This window comes from Marmota marmota, unplaced genomic scaffold (assembly GCF_001458135.2).
Source record: "Marmota marmota marmota unplaced genomic scaffold, marMar, whole genome shotgun sequence".
Classification (NCBI taxonomy): Eukaryota; Metazoa; Chordata; class Mammalia; order Rodentia; family Sciuridae; genus Marmota; species Marmota marmota.
Window position 1 is genome coordinate 1,206,434 of NW_026000026.1, and position 23,485 is coordinate 1,229,918.

Genomic DNA, 23,485 nt, shown 5'->3' on the forward strand with positions numbered 1-23,485 from the left:
ACCCCTGAGGCTCGTCACTGCTGCTCACCTCTGGAGTAATCAGTATGGATTCTCCAAAGGGATGATTCCTGGGGTGTGGCGGTTAGCATTAATGTGCAAGAACATTCCTCCCAGTGAATACTCCTGTAATTTTAATAAGTGCTTTCATCCTTGGTGAACTGCTTTGTGCTTACTCCTTCCTTAGAAAATGTGGTATCTAAAGGATTATTTATAAATTAACCTGGAAAGTGTTCCAGGTTTGTTCCAAGATGAGGTTTATTCTAAAGCGGGGGCTGGTCCAGTAGTGTCCAGTTCTTCTTAGTCCCTTTGAAGAAGGGGAGTGTCACCAGGTGCCCACATTTGGACTACGAAGTCCCCTGAGGCTGGTCTTACCTAAAATTGATGTGCCTGTCGCATGCTCAATGGCTCTTTGAGTGCTTTGTTGTAGAGGCAGCCACTGGATGCCAGGAGCACTTCCAGCTGCAGTCTAGACCCTGCCTCCTTGTGCCATCCAGGCCTTGGAACAGTGCTCTTGCTGCTCAATCCAGGTGGCACACTCAACCCATGTGCCCGAGGTAGCTGGGTCCTGGGGCCAGAGTCATTGCCCAAGCACGGCTCTTCCCAGTGAGCTGCCCCTAGTCCCAGCTTGGGCTCAGCCTGGACCTGCTTTCTGGAATTATATGCCCATAAAGGTATTGATTAGTATCAGTAATTCCAGAGTAAAATTTAACTGGCAGAGTACATGAAGTCATTTTAATGCCAAGCATGTTTTAAAAGCTGAGTGCTTTAGCATGTCCTGTCAAATCCTACTTGGGTAAAGAAATATGACCTGGGTGGCAGAAAGAGCCCTGAAGGTGATTGGTGGCAGCCATGTGAAGAGCACTGGCCAGTGCCATCGTGACCAGGGGGAAGAGGTGTCCAGTCCTCCTGGGAGTGAAGATCCAGAAGCTGACCCTCAGACACCTATGGAGAGCATCCAGTCAGTTGCAAGTGTGGGAGTTGGAGTCCATGTGACTCTCTGTGATGCAGAGCTGTGCTGCCACAAGCCTTTTTTATTAGAGAAATGTGAGTTGGATCCTTTGCTAAAAAATGAAGGTTCCACCTTTATTTGCACTCTGCCTCATCTCCAGCTTGGCAGTGCCAGATGAGGACTGATTACCAGGGATGTGGAGCCACCTGGAGTTAGTGTGGGCTGGGATACATGGGGCTCTCAATAGTCCCTACCAAGCACAGGAATTAAAGGAGGGTCCAATAGCAGACAGTGAAAGGGTCAAGGGAGGCCACCAGAAAAGCAAGCAGCGCCTCCATCGTGAGCTGCAGCAGCCACTCACATGGTGCAGTGCTGTAGGAGAGCACTTCCACGACATAGGGGCAGGAGGGGTCCTCCACTGAATGTGACTGGGTGCCGAGCACCCAGCCTCTCCGCTCAGTGACTCAGTGGATATCACACTCACCACTGCATGACATTGCCTGGAGGGGACACTCGAAAAGATAGGCAGATGTCCATCCACAATAAAGAACAACTGTGTTCTGTTGAAATAGAAAGGAGAGTTTTAGAAAAGTAACCAATGAAGTGTTGCCTGTTAACTTGTGAAGACTTTAGCCCACGGGCTTTGACAATCTGCTCTCCATTCTCTGGCCCACTGTCAGCACGCGTGTGTGTCTGCGTGTGTGTGGCGTCTGCACATGGGCAGCAGCACCTTGGCCTGGGCTGGGCTTGTTGGACCTGGCCCTATGCAGACGGCTTGGCTTGGCATTTTCTAGAAGTAGGGGTGTGTGTGTGTGTGTGTGTGTGTGTGTATGTGTGTCCTGGTCTGTGGTTCAGTGTGTGTGGAAGGCCTAGCAGGAGGACGACTCTGGCCTCAGTGTCCCTGTCCTCACCAAGTCTAGTCTCTGCAGAAGCCTTTGAAAGTTTAGACCCCATGTGAATCTGGTGACAGTGTCTCCCCAGCAGACCCACAGTCCCGTCTGAACATCTGCCATATGGCAAACAGTGGTCCCTGCACTTCCTGCCATCCCTTGCCTAGGAAGTGTTGAGGCTGGGGTCTCCACAGGCCCCCTTGCCCCAGATCCTTGCTCAGTATCATGGTTGCCGCCCTTCCACGGTCTGTGCAGCATATGAAGCCTAGGCCTGAAGGAGACTGTGGCACCCCAGCATTGAGCTGCTCTCTGCAGAAGGGGTAGTGTGAGCAGATGGTCAGTCCTGTGCCCAGTATGCTCAGATGGCATGAAGTGGGTGGGGAAGTGAGTTGATTGCAGGAAAGTGACCCACTTGTCCCTCTGCCCCAGTTTACACCACAGAGAATCACTGGAGGTCCCTCACAAGCTTTGCTTTTCACACTTGGAAAGCAAGCTGAGACCCCAGAGGTACCAAGGCTCCGGCTGGCCCGCCATCCAGCATTTGGTCCCCTATGGAGCTGCTCTCATGGGGCTCAACCACATACAGACCATGGGAGCTCAGTGCATGCCCAGAGCCCGCTCGCTTTCTGTAGGACACTTTTGTCCTGGTGCATTTTAATGATCCTCTCCACAAAGATATGGGTGGTCTTGTAGCTGGAATGCCCAGGACGCTTAATCCATCTGTGCGCCCTCTCCACTTGGACATTAGCTCTGCAGGACTTTTTGGGAGGACTTGGAGTCACAGTGCAGGTCTGGGTCTCAGTAACAGGAGCAAAACTAGTCAAGGGAAGTTCATCTTGCTCATCTGTGTGGCCCTGGCAGTGCTGGGCCTGAAACCAGGATGTCCCCATGGTACTCACCAGGGCCACCACCAGGTCAGAGAACCTGGCTTGGTCTTGATGCGGTGCCTGCTGTGTAGCCCAGCCCACCATAGGCTGGTACAGTCCTCCCTGAGCCACCTTCCCTGTCCACAGGGAAGCATTGGAGGAGCAGCAAACTCCACCATATCTTTTTTGTAATTTACTGCGTCTCATTTAGCAGGGAAGTTCTATGCCTTGAAACATTGGCAGGTAAGCAGTTCTTTAGTTTTCATGTGTTTGTATCAGTGGCTTTGCACAGAAATTGTAATCAAAGTCATGTGCAGTATTGAATGGAATGTACTGCTTTCTCTTTCTAAATCAATAAAAATATTTCATGGAAACTGGTCATTGTTTGTTTGACTTGGAACTGTTTGGTAGCTCCTGGCCACCTGATGTAGGTCCACCTTTGCTACTTGTCCATGCAGGCAGCTCCCAGGGGCTTACCAGGCAGTTAGTTGAGCAGCAGAGGGCATGTGGGCTAGTGCTGCTCCAGGGCGTCGCCCACACCCAAGCACCTGGAAGAAGATGGACAGCAGCACCTCCTCTTGCCTGAAACACGCATGGCCCAGAGGCTTCCTATCAGCTTTAGGGATTCAGAGTGGAAAAGAGGAGGAGGTTCTGAGTGTGCATGCACACTCTCGGTCAGGAAGAGTTCAGTGTTTCCCCGAAGTCCGCCAGGTCTCTATCCAAGCCATGTCTGAGAACTGTCATTTATTAACTTCCACACAATTGCTATTCCAACATGTGTTTTGGCAGATTCAGACCCATGACAGGGTTTTCATTGTAAGTAATGAATAGTTGAACGTGCCAGGTAGATTAAGGATGACTGTCATTTTGATAGCTGTGGGGTTAGCAGGAGTCAGCTTTCAGGTAGTTTTCTATAACAAAACAGCACCAACCTGTGACACATCAGGGACAACGTGGGGGCAGTCACAGAAGTGCTGCTGCCCAGCACCTGTGGAGGCACAGCCACATCATCTCACAGTCCCCATTGCTGACACACCTGGAGGCGGGTCCTGGTTTTGGTCTTGTCTAAGGAGATTAATTGGCACACACTTTTCAACCACACACTTGTCCTTGGTTTGCCTTTCTCTCCTGTCGGTGAGGTCTGATACCACTGTATCTGAGGCTAGACCCTTGCACCTTGACAATACACTGGAGACACACAAAGTGCTTGATTTCAATGTGCTACACTGTGAAAGAAAACGTTGGCCCCGGTGCATTAGCACCCTTGACCTTTGTAGAAATGGAAGACAGCATGTTTCAACTGCAGCTGGTATCAGCATCCCACCACCTAACTGCTTGTTATTACCTACCGTATGAATTGCATATCCCACAATAGCCCTCCTGGGGGAGGTGGGTGGGTAAGCATCTTGGTGGCCACTGCTTCTCTGGACACACCCCACCCCTTAACATGGCAGCTACTAGGGTGGGGCAGGCTGAAGAGAGCTGGTCCTCGTGCATGGGGCACAGCTGGAGGCTTGGGACCCTTATCAGTAGAGCACAGTTAAATTCAAATTAGGGGTGTGCCTTTTCTCCATCAGTGAGCCTGTTTCCAGGCCCAAAGTGAATGCATGCATTCTTACCCAGGCAGGAGCTGCTTCCCAGGGCTAGCTGAATGTCAGATGTCCATGTGTCCGTAGCAGCAGCCAGACACAAGGCAGGTGGTGAGGTGGTCTGTTTCAGAAGAGGAGTCAGCATCTTGGGACAGCCCCGTTTGGATTTAAATTGATTCCTGGAGGAGATGAGAGGGAAACTGAGTGCACACTGACCTCTGTGAAGCTTGATTGGCCTCGATGGTGGGCAAATAGGATGGTCAGGAGTTGACAGTGTTTTAGAGTATTGGTAGCTGGTCAATAGCAACCTGGAGATGCCTGCTGCGCACAACCAGCACAAATAGTACTCAGTTCACTGGGAGGACTGTGGCAGCAGAGGTCAATCTGGTGCAAGTCTGTTGAGCCCTCCAGGCTTTAGTCGGAGTGGTGATGTGCCCATCACACACCCTTTATTGACCTGAGACTTGATCTGTACTACAGGCCCTTTTTTAGAACTTGGACTTTCCCACGGTGAGGTAGCGTAGCCCCTCCATGTTGAGGACAAGGAGTCAGCACTGAGCTGACCTCCTCCACTTCTCCGCACAAAGGACCCTCACCCTCACAGCTTGCAGATCCCGTTCCCACCTGTGCTCTTGGTGTCAGGTTCCAGAGTGAGCCCGCCTTGCAGAGCTGCTCCAGGGAAATGCTCCGCAGGTGCTCAGCAGGCAACCCTCCCCTGACACCAGGGTGCTGGGGATTGAACCTAGCATCTTGCATGTGCTAGGCAATCACTACTCCGGAGCTATACCCCCAGCCTCAACAAGATACAGAAAGGCCGTGATAGCCAGTTTAACAGTTGAACCTATCCCAACACCATGGATTCCAGTATGTTATATTCAGTAAATTAATGGCAATTATGGTGAAAATAGTACTATTTCAAGTTGAGGTATCTTTACTTCATTTTCATAGGAAATGTGAAGATTGCCCTTCACATTTGCTGACTGTAGAAAATTGAGTGTGATGTTCATTGTGTCCTTCCTGACTTTCCGGTTTCTGTCCCTTCTGCCTGTCTCTTCTGATGCCCACTGGGCCATTTCTCTGGTGAAAGGATGGTGGAAAGGTCCAGGACTGGTTTCAGTTGTGGCCCCCAGCTCTTGCACACCAGCCAGGGAGGCAGGAGGCTCTCGGCCTGGGAGGAAGGAGAGGCATCCCCTTGTGCTCAGCCTGCTGGTGGACCTCCTTCCTGGGACTTAGAAAGCTGCTAACTCCCATGAGAACAGCATATTATGTATTCAAAAACAGCTACTTGAAATGATTTATGGTTGTCTGTAAAATCACAAAAATAAGAATCTTTGGTACTGGTTTTAATTATAAGAAAAATACAATGAATACCTCTCGTGTATCTCAGTAATATTAGATAGATAAATCAAATATACAAATAGATTAATTTTAAATATGTTTATGAAACAACATTTTGCCCTTTGTGTGTTATTTCCCTCATAAGTTACTGTCTTATGACTTGGACTTTTTGTTCCTCTTTTTGTTATTCTTGACTTTTTATGTCAGGGAGGGGTGTTTACTAGAATATTAGCTTTTTTTTTTTTTCAGTTGTAGATGGCCAAATACCTTTGTTTTGTTTATTTATTTTTATGTGGTGCTGAGGATCGAACCCAGGGCCCCGCATGTGCTAAGCAAGTGCTCTGCCACTGAACCACAACCTCAGCCCAGCATTTCTTTTTTTTTTTTTTCAGTTGTAGATGAACACAATACCTTTATTTTATTTATTCTTATATGGTGCTGATAAATGAACCCAGTGCCTCACATGCTAAGCAAGCATCTACCACTGAGCTACAGCCCCAGCCCTTAGCATTTCTGATCTAAGTTAAGTTACCACAACTTAATTTTTGGAATGACCCCTTTTCAAGAAATAACTCTTTTTAGAAACACTGTGCCATGGACTTGTTTTCTCCCCACGGAGCCCAGAGCTGGCTGCTTGGGTGCTTCTCTTGAGCACCAGGTACTCCTTGACACACTGATGCTCACTGGGTTCTGTTCTAACTCTAAGGTAATCAGCCATTTCATGTAACTTCATTTTTCTCACTAATTGCAAACCTGACACCAGAGACTAAGGATCTCATTGATAGCTTGTGCTTCGCTGGTCATTATTAATGGAGTTGAATTGGTCCCCTGACATTTACTGCTAGCATGTGTAGCCTTTGAGTTCACCTCATACACTAAAGACAAAGGGTGATTCTGACATGCAGCAGGGGCAAGCAAAAGCACAGCAAAGCTTTGGTGTTCATCCAGGGACCTCTGGGTCCCTGTGGCTCAGCCAGCAGAAGCTTGCAGAGGGCCTTTCCACCACCTCCCTCTGGATGCTATAGCATCAGACTTTTTAAAATGGAGCTGAGTTCTGAAAATGGGATGAATGTGCTCAGGAGTTGGGCTCTGGGTCTGTAATTTGTGACTAGTGAGTTAATCGCTCTTCCCTTTAGGACAGCAGCTGTCAGGACCAGGCAGGCACACTGGTGTGTTCAGGGACTAAAGCTGCTGGTATTTTGCCATAATAATCAAAAAATCTTGGTTTTATTTTGTCACAGAAGCTCTTCTAGCTAATAAACATGCCCCCCCAAAAAACCTTAATACACTTTGTCATTGAAGGATGAAAGCTGGATTTAGATTCTAAAGTTTATACGAATATTTTGTTTTTCAGGTCTTGAGTCCCCACGTCCAAATATGATCCTTGGGTTAGTAATCTGTCAAAAAATAAAACGTCCTTCAAATGCCGGAGAGCTAGACAAGATGGATGAGAAGCGAGCCCGACTTCAGCAAGAAGAAATGGATGTTTCCATCTACCCCAGGGTAACTGCAGCCCCACAACCCGAGAAGAAAGCCCCCAAGTACCAACTCTACTCTGCAGACACGGCTATCAGCACCACACCCCCTGGGTCCCCTCCACCCCCACCCCCTCTTCCAGAACCCCCAGTGTTGAAAATATTGTCATCCCTCAAGCCAGGAGCCACCAGCAGCACCTCAGCACCTGCAGCGGCGGCGGCAGCTCCCAGGGCAGCCTCCCCTGTCACTTCATCCACTGCAAAAACAGCTTCGCCCCTGGAGCACATCCTGCAGACTCTCTTTGGAAAGAAGAAATCATTTGAGCCCCCAGTGAAAGAGTCTGCTGGGCCGTCTCAGGCTGTCCAGCAGGATCCCAGAGCCAAAGGCGAGGACGGAGTGACAGCAGCTCCTTTGTTAGATCCAATTGTTCAGCAGTTTGGTCAGTTCTCAAAAGATAAGGCCTTGGAGGAGGAAGAAGATGACAGGCCCTATGACCCGGAGGAAGAGTACGACCCAGAGCGAGCCTTTGACGTCCCCCTGGCCGAGCGAGGGGGTCACCATGACGGGGAAAAAGCTCCTGACACAGCAGAGAGGGAAGAGGTGGCCTATGACCCCGAAGATGAAACAATTTTGGAAGAAGCCAAGGTGACCATTGACGACCTTCCCAACAGAATGTGCATGGATGTGAGAAGCAGCTCTGCAGAGAGGCCTGTGGAGTTCTCCACCGCCGGCCCCGCTCCCTCCTTGGTTGAACAACAGCGGATGTTGGAAGAACTGAACAAACAAATTGAGGAGCAGAAGAGGCAGCTGGAGGAGCAGGAAGAGGCGCTGAGGCAGCAGAGGGCGGCCGTCGGGGTCTCCATGGCCCACTTCTCTGTTTCAGATGCACTGATGTCGCCACCTCCCAAGTCTTCCCTGGGCAAGGCCGAGCTGTTCCCACAGGAGCAGCAGGTCCCAGACCAGAGCCAGGGAGCCTCTGGGGCAAGCCAGAGCTCCGAGGCCAGGCAGAGCCGAGATCCGCGGCAGGCCAGGCGGCTGGCTGCTGAGAACTGTGAGAGTGCAGCCCTCCCCAGGGCCCCAGCGGGAGGCCTGCGAGTCCCACCGGGCACCCTGCCCCCCAGGGAAGCGCCTCCAGCTGGCCAGGTGCCTGTGCCCACCCAGGAAGCAAAGGAGCCATCAGCTGCTTCATGGGCGGGGGGGGAAACAAGCGCTGCTCTGTTACCTGAGCAGGATGGCCAGAGGCGTGAGCACCCTGGCAACTCTGTGCAGCAGGCCCTAGAGAGTGTCCATCCCCAGGCAGCTGCAGACAGCGTGGCCAGACCTGCCCGGAGAGTGCTGTTGCCCACACCCCCGAGCACAGCCTTTCAGCCTGGCTTCCCTCCACAGAACGAGCTGCAGAGTTTTAACCCCTCAGGAGGGAGAGAGCCTTTCTCAGGGCCAGTGTTTACGCCTCAGGAAAAGCCTCTCGGCTCCTCCCCTTTTGAGGACCCAAGAAACGCCCAACCTGCTGGGAAGAGCGACACCCCAGCAGGTGACTCGGAGGCAGGCAGAGAGCCACAGCCCAGTGCCCTATTCCCCCCACCTGGGCAGAAAGCAGGGGCCCCTCCGCCCCAGTTTCCTGGACAGCGCGAACCTGCACCTCGCACTTTTGGGATGTCAGGACTTCATGGCCCAAGCTTCCCAGGACCAAGGGGGCCAGTCCCTCCATTTTCAGAGGAGAATGTAGTTCCTAACAGTGATGGTCCAAGGGGACCTCCACCCACCAGATTTGGAGTCCAAAAGGGTCCCATCCCTTCCTTATTCTCAGGGCAGCATGGGCCACCTCCTTACGGGGACACCAGGGGCCCCCCACCCTCCTACCTTGGTGGGCCCAGAGGAGGAGCCCCAGTACAATTTGAAGAGCGCAAAGACCTCCCTGGGGAGAAAAGAGAGTTCCAGGAGGCCCCGTACAGTGACACAGCTGGCGCCCCTGCCCAGTGTGAAGGACCCGAGCAGGCCCAGTTCATGGTGGGCAGGGGTGCCCCGCCTTTCCAGTTTGGAGGTCAGAGGCGGCCTCTACTGACTCAGCTGAAAGGACCCCGAGGAGGCCCCCCACCTGCTCAGTTTGGAGGTCAGAGGGGACCACCCCCTGGCCACTTTGTGGGCCCAAGAGGGCCCCATCCCAGCCAGTTTGAAACTGCCCGGGGCCCCCACCCCAGTCAGTTTGAAGGCCCCAGAGGCCAGGCACCGAGTTTCATGCCAGGCCCCAGAGGCATTCAGCCTCAGCAGTTTGAAGAGCAGAGGGTGAACTCCCCACCCAGGTTTGCAAATCAGAGGGCACCAGCACCTCTGCCATTTGGGGGACCAAGGGGCTCTGCTCCCTTTACTGAAAAAAATGAACAGACACCTACCCGGTTTCACTTCCAAGGCCCGTCCCCGCAAGCGATGAAGCCACCCCCCAGACCCCTGCTGGAGCTCCCGAGCCACCCCCCGCAGCTCAGGAAGGACAGGTGGGACGAGGCAGGTCCCACCACAGCTGTGCCCTCCAGTACAGCATCAGGACCGGGCCCTGAGGCCGAGGGCCAGTGGGTGTCTGAGTTCCGCGAGGGCAAAGGCCATGAGTATAGGAACCAGACTTTTGAAGCGAGGCAGAGAGAGCGGTTTGAATCTGGGCCCAAAGAAAAAACACCAGATGAGCCAGAAGCCCAAGTGCAAGAGAGTCGGCCGGGCCGCGCCTTTGAGGACCGGAGGCGGGAGCGGGAGCGAGGCAGAAACTGGAGTCGGGAGAGAGACTGGGAGAGGAGCCGCGAGTGGGAGAGACACCGGGAGAAAGACTGCAGCCGGGAGTGGGACAAGAGCCGCGAGAGGGGCACCAACAGGGACAAGGAGAGAGAGGCCGAGCGAGCCAGGGAGTGGGACCGGAGCCGGGAGCGGAGCCGAAACCGGGACCGGGACCGCAGGCGGGACCGAGACAGGTCCCGGAGCAGGGACCGCGACCGAGACAGGGCCCGTGACAAAGACCGGGAGCTGCGTGAGCGAGGCCGGGACCGCAAAGATCGCAGCAAGAGCACAGAGAGCTCCCGGGACGCAAAGCCCGAGGCCACCAGGGCCCCCGACACAGATGGCACTTCTGCTCAGGCCTAGGGCCCTGCCCCCAGGCTGGGCAGCACAGGCACATGTGGGCCTGGCAGAAATCCTTTTTAAAAGCCAAGTTCATAAAATGTATCGAGCAAACAGTTTTTGAAATAGCTATGAACTTGATGCAGGATAGAATATTCTGGACTTCAAAAATTACTGTAATTTTGTGTATAATGGTTTCTTAACAAGATTTCACATCTTTACAATTCTGATGCTTTTTTAAAAAACCTAAGAACTCTTAATATTTCCATTTAACTTAGATAAATGGGAAGGTGTCTACAAAAGCATATTGCTTTTTCAGATTATAAAGTTATCTTTTCCAATAACTCGACTTGTAAATTTTAAGGGAATTTCAGTGGACCTTAGAGCCATACCTTAGCTGGCGTCTCGTCGGTCTCCCTTTCCCAGGCTGTGCACAGGGCCCTCCGCTGCTGTCTGGCAGCTGAGGGTGGGTTGTGGAGGACAGTCTTAGCAGCTCCCCTGGGGAGTCGAGAAGCCCAGAACTTGCAAATACATCTTTCTTTAGTCATAAAGGGATTGAGTTTCAAGTTTAAACCCAGAAGCCAAACATGTTTCTTAGTTTTTCTCAGTTTTTATATATCACCTTTTAAGTTTTTTTTTTTTCAAAAAACGTAATTAAAAGCAGCATCTATCCTAGCAGAAATTGTTGCATTTTAAATAACAATTTAATGAAAAATGTTTACGTTTTACCAGCCTAAAGAAAGAAAAAATAAACCAATTAAGTATACGTAAGGGGGTGGGGGTCCCTTGGATATGCACAATCAGGAATGCGGTATCAAATTCTGCCTCTGAGCAGCACTCTCATATCCCAAGATCCCAGGAACGTGCGCTGGGGCCCAGCTGCCATGAGTCAGGTGTCAATTTGGAAGTTTGTTACTGGAATGGAGGGTCTTTGCATGAAGGGAGCAGAAGAATGGCTCTTCGTCAAGCAAGACAGGGTTTCTGCCCCGGAATGCAGTGTGGTGCTGCTCGTCAGGCGCTTCTGGGCAGCGCTCAGTGGGCAGTGGAGGAGCCTGGCAGCCTGTTCGACTGTACAGATACAGTTTGATAATTCTTTTTATATTTTCATAAGCTTACTTTTGCAGATATAAAATTAGAGACTTCCATTTGTTCTTTGGAGTCTTTTATTCCATTGTACATCACTACAGATTTTTCACTTTATAGCACAAATTTTTAAGTTGAGAAAACATCAAGAACTTAGCAGTCTGAGATGTTTATGAACCAAGTGTCAGTAGGTTAAATTACATTGAAGTAGATGTCAAGTTCCAACATCTAATAGGATGTGAAGGGGTTTTTTTACATATAAAGCAAATTTTTCTAATTTAAATACACAAATGTAAAAATCAAGTGTGTTTCTTTAGGTTTACTTGATAGAAATTTCTGTAAATTGTATTTTGTATTGCAGAGTGTTATATCACTGTATATTAAAACACAGGACTTCATAGGTTTTGTTACTTGAAGTAGAATAAACATCTACGGAAAGTTCTTGTCTCGGGGTCTTCACTTGGCCTTGGCCCCCAGGCCCCCTCAGCGGATCTGGGCCCTCCCTCCGCCTGTTGCTGGCCCTGCTCATAAAGCAGGCAGTTACTGGAGTTAGTTGAGGCCTCTGCAAGGGCTTAAGGCCCGTGGTCTGTCGGAGCGGGTACTGCTTGGGTAGGAGTTTCCCCCCAAGCCCAGTCCTGGCCCATGGCTCCCTATTAAAGCAGCTATGGCCTCCACAATGGCCAAAAAACAGCTGGCTGGGCAGTTGGCCTGAGTGCTTGCCCATGGCCCTGCCCACAGATGTCATCTGCTGGTAACGTGCTCAGCAGGCACGGGCATCCAACAGCTCGGCTAAGCACCCTGGGGACGTTCCAGGGCAAGACCCAAAGTGCAGGCAGCACCTGTAGCACCTGCTTGGTGGGGCATTTGGTGGTACCCTGTGCTAACAGCAAATCTGAAAACAGACTCAAAAAGGAGGGGCAATCCAGGGCATCTGTGTTGGCCAGCAGCCCCACGCCATTGGCAGGCCACTTTTGTGGCCCTGGGAACTGCCTCTGTGATGGCCCCTCACTCCAGGAAGGCCAGATGACCCCAGGACAGCCAAGGGGCTGCCCAGTAGGAAAAGTCGAGATTTCTGCCAAGCCATCTCAGCACAGAGCCCGACTACAGAGTGCGTGAGCCCCGTCTGGCCTGCAGGCTGTTCAGCCTCAGGCTCTGCGGTCTTCCTGCACACCCTTAACCTCCCGGACCAGCCCCACTGCCCCAGCCCTTGCCCGTCAGCCAACATTGCCCAGTACAGGCAGGTGTGCCGCGCTCCCCTGGGCTTCAGAAACCCGACTGACAGGCCCAGCTCCAGCCTGCCCACAACATGAGAGAGACATGCCGGGGCCCGAGAGTCTTGACCACTGGTAGACAGGGTCACTTGGATGTGTGCATGTCTGCAGAAGCAGCTTTTGGGGAAAATGGCAAAAGCCATTTGGAAACCCCAAAGGTTGGGGCCTCTGTCAACAGAGAGGAATGCCAAGGAGGCAGGGCACCCTTCCTGCCTCTCCACTGCACACCCGGCCCCTGGCCATACTGACCCCACAGCATCAGCAACAACGGTGGCCATGCCCTGGGGAGGGGCAGCAGTCGGGACCCTGGTTGTGGCTGAGCTCTGGGGGGGGCCTGACAGAAGGGGAGAGAAGGAGCCAGACCATGAGCATGGGCTCCTGCAGCAGGTGGCAAGGGCCAGGTGGGCAGTGGTCCATGCCTGCTTCCAACAGCAGCACCTGCCTCCTTTGGGACACTTGCAACAGAGGACAAGGCCAAAACCAGCCCAGCAGTAACTCCTGCTGATGCTCCAGATGTTTCCCCCCAGGCCCTTTCCCTCTCTGCAACTGATTTTTCCTTTTACTCAGTTGCGTACTTCTTGGGATTTTCATTCATTTGTCACATCCTGAGTAATTCCTGAAGGCACCAAGTAAGTACTCATCAGAAGTGTCTTTCCAGGATCCCTGTGGTTGTGGGTGCAGCGGGGCTCTGTTCCCCTGCCCCCGCTCTGGCTCTCCATGTCCTCTCTTGCTGAGGGGCGAGTCAGGCAGGCAGAGCTCAAGCAGAGCTGCAAGAAACCTGGGGAACCAGAGGTGGCGCTTCCTGGAACTAGAATTGCAGAATTTCCGAGTGAAGGGACTCCTCACAAGCCTGCTGAGGCTCTGGGATCAAGACCAGAGAGACCTCATGCTGAGCCTTCCTAAGGCTGCTGAGCAGATTGCTTCCAGCAGTATTGATCCAGGAATGAAGTCTGAAGTCACCACTGCAGATGCCTATATCAGCTATTTTAATAAATTGATTATCAGTTGTTTAAAAGAGGAGAATTTACATTTTTTCACTTTTGAAAAGTTCATCTCTTTTTCTCCAGTACTGGAGATAGAACCAGGGGCACTCTCTGAGCTACATATGGCTATCCCTTTTATATTTCTTACTTTGAGACAGGACCTCGTGAAGTTGCCCAGGCTGGCCTGGAACTTGTGATCCTCCTGTCTCAGCCTCCTGAGTCGCTGGGATGAAAGGTGCACCACTGCACACAGTTTGGACATTTTTAAATTTTACTTGTAATATTTATTTGTTGGTTTGTTTGTTTTAGTGCTGCGGATTGAACCCAGGGGCACTCAACCACTGAGCCACATCCCCAACCACTTTTCTTTTTTTATTTTGAGACACGGTTCCACTAAGTTGCTTAGAGCCTCACTTAGTGGCTGAGGCTGGCCTTGAATTTGTGATTCTCCTATCTCAGCCTCTTGAGCCTCTGGGATTGCGGTAGTGAACCATGGTGCCCAGCTGAACACCTTGGTTGTGGTGTTGATAAGTGAGTCTGCATGTGCTAGAAGTTACTGTCCTGTGCCCTGAAAGGGAAATTTTACTGTGTATAAATTAAATCTCAAAGGAAGGGTACTGTGTTAGCTTTCCGTCACAGTGAAAAATACCTGAAATAAACAACTTAGAGGAGACAGATTTATTAGGCTCAGTTTGAGGCTTCAGCCCATGGTCACTTGGCCCTGCTGTCTCTGGGCTGACTCGAGGCAGAGTGTCATGGTGGCAGCACACAGAGGAGCAGAGCACTGCAGCCGGTCGGCAGAGACGGGAGGGAAGGACCCAAGACAAACACCCTTCCAGAACAGGCCTGATGACCTGCTTCCTCAAAAAGTTCCACCACGCTTATCCTGTACCCTCTGCTCCCGAGGGCCCCTCAGCTGGTCATGGTTCCTCACCTGGAAGGTGGCCCCAACCTTTGGGGCATAGCAGCCCAGACCAGACTGCATTATTTTCCGTTTTTATTGAGTTTACTCACAGGATCTGGGAGTATTCAGAGATCCCCAGGGGCTCTCCTGCATCCTCTACTGAGGACCCAACTTACCCCTGAAAGTCAGGCGCCCTCGCCAGTTCAGTGACCCCTTCCTTGCCACCCGTCCACTGGCACAAGGACCTCCCAGTGGCCAGTTCCTGCATCCTCTGCAGCAAACCTCTTCCCCCTGGAACTAAGATGCAAGAGAGAAGTAGTGAGAGGAGCCCTCCACCACCCCCTCGGCCCCAGGCCCACGGGTGCTGGCTGCAGGAGGAGTGCTGTGCTGGCTGCTGGCTGGGAGCACCCGCAGCACCCAGAGACTTGCCTCGGCCAGCAAGGCCCCGCCACTCACCGTGACCGCCACGTGGTCTTCCAAAGTCATCAAACTCACTGCATGGGGAAGACAGAGAACGTGGGAAATCCAGTGAGTTCCGTGAGCAGGGCTGCCTTTGATTTGCTCTGCAGTTGGTTGCTGAAAGGAAAGTGACCACAACACTCAGAGCAACCAAGAGATCTTTATTGCAGCAGTGCAACAGAGGAGAAGAGAGAGAAAGAGAAAGAGAGAGAGAGAGAGAGAGAGAGAGAGAGGAAGCGCACGCAAGAGAGAGACAGAGAAAGCAAGAGAGAGAGGGGCCCGGCAGGAGGGAGTTTTTATAGCCCAAATCTAATGAGGTCTCTGGTCTGCAAGCTGCCTTGTTGACAGAAGGGGGGTTACGTGTTCGGCCTTGAGTAGGGGGTTGAGTGTTCAGCCTTGAGCAGGGGGGCAAAGCGCTCAGCCTTGAGCGGGGGCTTGGGCGTTTGGGCTTGAAGCAAACAGGTGATAAAGAGCCAGACAGAGGGTTTGAGTGACCAGGTCACCCTGCAGCTAACTTTGTTTGGCATGCCCTGCGGACAGCTTACTCAGCCTGTCCTGCACCTAACGGTTGCTAGGTCAGAGCACTGCTCTGCTGAGTGCCACCATGGTGGATGCAGCATCCTGTGACCCCATGGACTGTGGTTTTGAGAGAAGGGCTGCAGGAAGCAAGACAAAGCTGGGTCCAGAGTAAGCCTCTGCCCCACAGAACACCACCCCCGCTTCCAGGGCCCACCTACTGGGCGCAGGTTGAAGGAGCAGGGGGAGTTGCTGCTGGGCTGGCTGCTGCTCCACACCAGTGAGGGCAGCAACAGATAAGCCACCAGCAGCACAACTGCATCGACCTGCCACGGGTACCAGACCAGACCCTGTTGGTACAGTCGGCCGTGTCTTTCAAAAGACAGAGACGTCTACACCAGATCCCCTTGGTGGGTTAAGTGGTGGTACTACGAGGTGGAGACTCTGGAGGGGAGACCAAGAGAGCTCTGCCCTCATATGTGGGATCAGTGCCCTTACTGAGGGGACTGGGACCCCTTATGCCAAGGGAGGGTGCAGCACAGGGACAGGCCCTCACCAGACGCCAACCCTGCTGGAGCCTTGACTGTGGGCTGCCCATGCCCCTCCTCTGGAACTGCAGGCAACGAAGTGTTGTTGTTTCTAAGTTGCTCAGTTTAACCTGTTTGTCATAGCAGCCTGAATAGACTAAGACACTGCGAATGTCTTGTTGAAATTGGGCACAGTCGAACATGGTGCCACACACCTATGATCCCTGCAGCTCAGGAGCCTGAGGCAGGAGGATCGCAAGTTCAAAGCCAGCCTCAGCAAAAGTGAAGCCCTAAGCAACTCAGTGAGACCCTGTCTCTACATCAAATACAAAATAGGGCTGGGGATGTGGCTCAGTGGCTGAGTGCCTCTGAGTTCAATCCCTGGTACCCAAAAAACAAACAAAAAACCCCAAAGAAATTGAATACATCTATTTCAGGTAGAACAGACATCTTAATGCTATTAAACTTTCGAAACCATGAATATGGTATACCTCTACCTTTGTATATCTTTTTATTTCTCTCAACAATATTTTGTAGTTTTCATCGTACAGGTCTTTCACATCTTTTGTCAGATTCATCCTTACGTACACTCATGTGCTGTGTAATGTCATTGCAGTCAGTGATGGGCTGCATGTGTCGCGGTGGTTCCATAAGAATCATATCAGAGCTGGACAATTCCTGTCTCCGAGACGCCTGGGCAGCTAGGACGGGTGCCGCGTGCTGGGCCTTACCACTGTTTTAGAGCGTCCTCCTTACACTTACAATGAAGAGTAATGCGTGACAATGACAGCAGGCCTGGCGTACCTTGTGTTTACTGTGTCTCTTCAGTGCATGAAAAGACCACAAACAGGGGCTGACCTGCACCATTTAGGGTTTTATATAAATATATTTTAGTTGTAGTTGGACACAACACCTATTTTATTTATTTATTTTTATGATGGAACCCAGCATCTCGCACATGCTAGGTGGGCGCTCTGCTGCTGAGCCCCAACCCCAGCCCCAGCCCGCCCCTCCATGTAGGTCTGTGTGGTTTCACTCTCTGATGTTCATAAAAGGACAAAATTGCCTATTGATGCATTTCTCATAATATACTCCTTCATTAGGCAATGCATGATTGAATTTCATGATTTTTTTTTTTTTTGGTTGAAGATGGACACAATACCTTTATTTTATTTGACTATTTATATATGGTGCTGAGGATCAAACATAGGGCCTCACAAGTACGAGGCAAGTGCTATACCACTGAGCCACAATCCCAGCCTCCCAAATTTCATATTCTTTATGGTAAGTGACATATTTTAAAAATTCAGTTTTGGGGGCTGGGCTGGTGGCTCAATGGTAGAGCACTTGCCTAGCATATGTGAGGCACTGAGTTCAATCCTCAGCACCACATAAAAATAAATAAAATAAAGGTATTGTGTCATATACAATTAAAAAATATATATTAAAGAATTCAATTTTGGAATTTGCTACTTCATAAAAATGCAATTGAATTTTTAAAGTTTAAAATTTGGAGGTACCATAGGTTCACAGGAAGTGAGTCCCATGCACCTCTCCCCGTTCCCCCAGTGCTCACATCTTCATAACAACAGCACAGTCTCACATGGGGACTATGCCGTTTATCACATGTGGGTTCACAGAGCTGCCTATCACCCCGGAGATGTCCCCCATGCTCGTCCTGCTGGGCCTACCCCTGGCCACCACCTGTGTGTCACACATCTCTCTGCGTTCTTTGTTTCAATATAAACGAAATCACACAGTATTGCTTTGCTAGGGTTGCACGCGCCTCCCCTGTGTCTCTTCCTTTTATAAGGACACCAGTCCTGATGGATTGGGAATGCGTCCTGATGACCTCATTTAACCGCGATTATTCAGTCCATAATGGTCACTTATTCTAGATATGAGTCCTTTGTCAGAAATGTGGTTTGCAGATATTTTCTCCTAGTCTGAGTTTTCTTTTCACTATCTTAATAGGCTCATTTCTCAGAGCAAAAGGTTTTACTTTTGATAAAGTCCAGTTCATGGATTTAAAAAAAAATGAATCTGGCTGTTGCTATCATGTCTATATCTAGAACAAAATATTGCTAGATTTTGATAGGGATTTCATTAGACCTGTATATCCTTTGGGGGGGATTTTATATATTTACATTTATATTTACATATCTATTTGCATTCTAATGAGGAAAGTGTTCCACTACCTGGATGAATGGGTTTTCCAATCCATGTGTCTATTATTAGATCTTCTTTGATTTTGCCTATGAGTGTTCTGTAGCTTCCAGTGTGTGTGTCCTAACACATTTTGTTAGATTAATACCAAACCATACTTTTGAATGATTGTAAATGTTATTGTGTTTAATTTCAGTGTCCACATGATTATTGTTAGCACATAGAAATATATTGATATTTCCATGTTCTTGTATTCTTCAAGAATAGAACATGTAAAACCTGAACTTATTAGCTTTTTCTTTAAAAAAATTTATAGTTGAAGATGGACAGCATGCCTTTATTTTATTTGCTTATTTTGATGCAGTTCTAAGGATCGAACCCAGTGCCTCACACATGCTAGGCAAGCACTCTGCTACTGAGCCCCAGCCCCAGCCCCAGCCTGCTTTTTTTTACAATTTCACATGATTTTCTACATAGGTCATCATGCTGTTTGCAAGGAAAGACTTTTTTTTCCCCCTAATCTTAATGCTTTTCCTTTCTCTTGCCTTGTTTCACTGAGTAGAACTTTCAGTACCATGTCCAATGAAAGTGGTGATGGTGGCTACCTTGCTTTGTGCCTAACCTTGAGGGTAAAAGACAGTCAGCAGACTGGAAGTTCAAGACCACATTGGTAGCAGTTACTTCCTACATGTGTTTTACGAGGTTGAGGGTGCTACCTTCCATTCCTTGTGTATAGAGTCCCCCAGCCTCACTATCAGGGATTGAACCAGGGAAACAGCTACTGAGCTACATCCCCAGCCCTTTTTATATTTTATTTAGACACAGGGTCTCACTAAGTTGTTTAGGGCCTCACTAAATTGCTAAGGTTGGCTTTGAACATGTGATCCTCCTACCTTGGCCTCCTAAGCCACTAGGATGACAGGCGTGACCACCACATCTGGCCCTTATTTGCAAAGTTTTGATCAGAAACAGATGTTAGGTTTATCAAATACATTGTCCCCCATGTTTTAGATAATCACATGGCTTTTATTTTTTAATCTATTAATATAATAATTACATTAGTTGGATTTCAAATGTTACGCAAAACGAGCATCATTGGAATAGCACCAAGCCTGCTGGCTACTGCTTGTCCCATCCACCACTGAGACGGATGTTGGCACCTCCAACTCTCCCTGAGGGTTGTCCACTTCTCCCTGCTCCCGATACTCTCATACTTCTGGTTGACTGCACTTTACTGGGCCAAACCCTTGACCTTTTTTATTTTTATTTTGAGACAGGGCTTTGCTAAGTTGCTGAGGCTGGCCTTGAGTTTGGGATCCTCCTGCCTCAGCCTCCTCAGTTGCTGGGATGATGGGGGTGGCCACTGCACATAGTTGAGTGCATTCTAATGAAGAAAGTAATGAGTTCATCACCCCACCTGGATGAACGGGCCTGCTGCATTACCAAAATGACCCTCATCTTGCATAGAGCGCTTGGCTGTGACACCTACTGTGGTAAATCATACCATCCCTGCAGTTTTCTGTATCAGTGCAAGCTTGGGGTGCCTTTCCTACCCTCTCACTTTCCTTCTCCTTGCCCTTCTCGTCGATGTCCTGCCATCGGCCCCTGGTCCCCTCTGGTCATTCCTACTTTTTCATACTTATGCCACTGACACTTTATGTGATTTTGCGGATTTTAAACCTTCCATCGAGCTACTTAGTCTCCACTTTTCCTGGTTGTTCCTTGTTCCATTTTCTCCGTTTTTCCTGCCTCCTGTGTTCATGGTCACATGGTCTCTGTCAGTTCAGAGGGGGCTTTAGGGCCGTGCTGAGTGATGGTAACTTTCCCAGCCCCTTGCTCTGTTGTGCAGACCCAGATTCCTGTCCAGCACTGCCCTGCCTGGTCCTGGAGGACCTCCGTGACGTGTCCAGGGTACAAGTCCACTAGGATGGACTATGAGGGGCTGGGGATAGGCCATGCTGGGCATGGACCCGGGGGCCTTGTGCGTGCTCGGCAGCCCTTCAGCACTGCGCTGTACCCCAGGCTCACTTAGTTTTTGCATGTTCAAAAAAGTATTTATTTTGCCTTGTTCCTGAAAAATGTCTTGCGGGGAATAGAACACAAGGTGCGGTCTTCCTTTCACACTCTCCAGATGTCACTCCAGGAGTCCCCACCTGCACTGTTCTGCCTAACCCAACCTGTACCTGACTTCCTCTGAACATCTCGTCTTTTTTCGCTAGTTCCCTTGAGTGCTCTTCACTAATTTTCAGTAATTTGATTAGGAGTCTAGTCATCCTTTTCTTGTTTGAGGTTGTCAAGCCTCTGGGCTCTGTGGGTTTGTAGTCAGTCATTACTTCTAGGAATGTGCTCCTCCTGGCCCCCTGGCCCCAGGGCTGCAGTCCCCGTGGTGAGGGGTCATCCTGCAGCTCTCTGGTGCTCTGTTCCCTGGCTCTCCTCTCGCTGTGATTTTGGGTGACTGCTGCTGCCATTTCCCCAGTTCTTTCAAGTCTGTCTTCCTCACTGGTTTTTGTTTTTGAACCCTGATATGTTACCCTGTGCAGTAGTTCAGTTTTCATGACTCCAGCTCTGCATGGCTGACATTCCATGACCCACTGTGGAATCACTGGGATGGTTTGGTCTGGTGGTCGATGTTACTGGACACCTTTAAGACTTGGCGACACCTTGTTATCTGTCATGTGAACATATGCCCTGGGGCTCAAGGGTCACCTCTCAGAGGGGTTTTCTCTTTTCCTGCCTTGGGCTAATTCAGCTTGGACTGCTCTGTGTCTATTATTCACCACTCTGCTCTTACGGCGGCATGTTCCTTTGGTTTTTTCCTAATCTTGGGGTCGTTCCCACTTCAGAGAGACAGAACCTGTAGTTATCCTTTACAGAGGTTTTGCTAGGGATCATATTTGTCTCTTTTGTGAATTAATATAGACCCTGATCTTTCACAAGCACCTGATTATTTTCTTTTTGGGGAGCAAATTGCCTCATTTCTGGCCATTGGGAGTCCTCGTCCCTTGGTGTCTTCAAAAGTAGCCTTGCTTTTGGCCAACATCTGATGTTCCAGCTCCATCCTGACTTTTCCTCTTCTAAGACATGGAAGTGGGCATTTTCCCAAAGTGCGTGGGAAGAAGTATATTGTGACGGAAGAGGAGAGGCACGTCTTTTTAGGGTCAGGAGGTCAGGAGTTCACTTTTTGCAAGTCAGCATGCCATTCTGTTGTAACTAACTTTCCTACAACCTTGGATTTCATCCACAACTGGGACTTCCTACTATTCCAACATCCAACCAGTGGGTAGCTGCGAAACACAAGAGGCATTAGGTACACAGTGACCTGGGTGCACACACGTATTCGGAATCTTCCTGCTCAGAACTGGTCCTCTTGCACACAGTTCACTTGGAGGTTTTGCTTTTTTGTTTCCTTCTGGTACTTGGGATTGAACCCAGGCATGCTCTACCCTTGAGCTAACACCCCCAGCACTTTTTTCATTTTGTTTGGGACAGGGACTCACTAAGTTGCCCAGGCTGGTCTTAAACATGCAATCCTCCTGCCTCAGCCTCCTGAGTCACTAGAATTACAAGCATGGGCCACTGCACCTGGCTTGGCTTTTGATTTTAAAGTTGGTCCTGAGCCACTAATCTGATTTTCTGACCCACTGTGAGCCTCCACCTAGATGACCTCCCCACCCAGAGCCTGGTTTTCCTGTCTTTGAAGGTTGGTTCCTTTCTTCATTGGCCCTGTTAGATTTTAGCAATGATCCATGGTTGCCACCTTTTTTTTTTTCCCCCTTGCATATATGGGAGCAGGAGAATGCTTTTTGACCAAAGGGGTCTTTCCCCTGCTTCCTAGTATTCTGCTCAAATCCTTGGCCAGCTCAAGTAGGGTTCTTACCTCCAGAGGGCTACCTTCCCAAAGGCAGAGCCATATTGGGGTTTATACAAGCATGTTCAGTATTCTCTTTATATATTGTTTTAATATATATTTTTTAGTTGTAGTTGGACACAATACGTTTATTTTATTTATTTCTATGTGGTGCTGAGGATCGAACCTAGAGCTTTGCACGTGCTAGGCGAGCACTCTGCCAATGAGCCACAACCCCAGCCTTCTCTATATTTTATTTCTAGGCAAGCCCCAGTAAATCCAGATTGTTCTCATGTTTTATATCTAAATAAGAGAGCTTTCAAAACTCCCATCCCAAAACAAGAAACAGAAAGAATCTGTAGGAGTCCGTAGTGTTTTTTTCCAATAAAGCCAAATTGGAACTGACCTCGATTTTTTTCTCTTCTTTTTTTTAAAAAAATTTTTAGTTGTAGATGGACATAATACCTTTATTTACTTATATGTGTGGCTGCGGATTGAACCCGGGGCCTCACACATGCTAGGCAAGTACTCTACCTTTGAGCCACAAACCCAGCCCAATTTTTCCTCTTTTGAGCACACCAGCACCAGCTAAAAACACAGGGTTAAGGGTCCAACCCAGAATCAGAATCTGCTTTGTAACAAGATCCCCAGGGCGTGTCTGTGCATGTGTGGTCATGCTTACAATCTTCTGCTTCAAAGAATTTAAAATATCATGCTGTATAGCTAATGATTTCATAATTCTGATTGAAAAAGTTGTTACTGCAATCATCTGAAACTAATTTTTATGTTAGGTGTGAAGTATATGCTCTAAACTAAGGGGGATGAGTACTGGCACATGCCTTTAATCCCAGCTATTTGGTGGGTACTGAGGCAGGGGAATCACAAGTTCCAGGCCAGCCTGGGCAAGTTAATAAGGCCTTGTCTCAAAATAAAAAATAAAAAGGGCTGAGTAATATAGCTCAGTGGTAAAGTACTTAGCGTACATGAGGCCTTGGGTTTGAATCCCAGTACCGCAAACAAACAAGAATAATCTAAAAATTTTGAAAATGAGTTACCAGTTGTCCTGATAGCCTTTATTGGGAGTCCATCATTTTCCCACTGGGGATATGTTAGGTGGGAAAAAAAGAAAAGCAAATTATAAAACTGCAAGTGTAGTATAATGTTACATTTATTAAAAAAAAAAAAAAAAAAAAAGCCGGGCTCTGTGGGCACGCCTGTAATCCCAGCGGCTCAGGAGGCTGAGGCAGGAGGATCCGAGTTCAAAGCCAGCCTCAGCAAAGGCGAGATGCTAAGCAACTCTATGAGCCCCTGTCTCTAAATTAAATACAAAATAGGATTGGGGTTGTGGCTCAGTGGCCGAGTGCCCCAGAGTTCAATCCCTGGTACCACAAAAAAAAAAAAAACCGGGAAGCGGTTTAAAAAAAAAAAAAGGGGCCATTCCAAACTGTGATTGCAATGAGCGCAAAGATTCAGAGACCTGCAGTGGTCCCAGGCCATCTAAATAGTCCTAATTCCTATACCC

At 49.5% G+C, this 23,485-nt stretch overlaps 1 protein-coding gene across 5 annotated transcripts in view; it reads left to right on the forward strand.

The window, feature by feature from the left end:
• The window catches only part of Dido1 (death inducer-obliterator 1), a 50,604-nt gene extending 38,876 nt beyond the window's left edge, over positions 1-11,728 (forward strand). For all 5 annotated transcript variants that reach the window (XM_015478473.2, XM_015478503.2, XM_015478490.2 and 2 more), the window contains one exon: positions 6,987-11,728. In XM_015478473.2, the coding sequence (XP_015333959.1) occupies positions 6,987-10,231 (3,245 nt within the window). In that variant the 3' untranslated portion in view covers positions 10,232-11,728. The remainder of the gene's footprint in view (positions 1-6,986) is intronic.
• Positions 11,729-23,485: the final 11,757 nt, after the last annotated feature.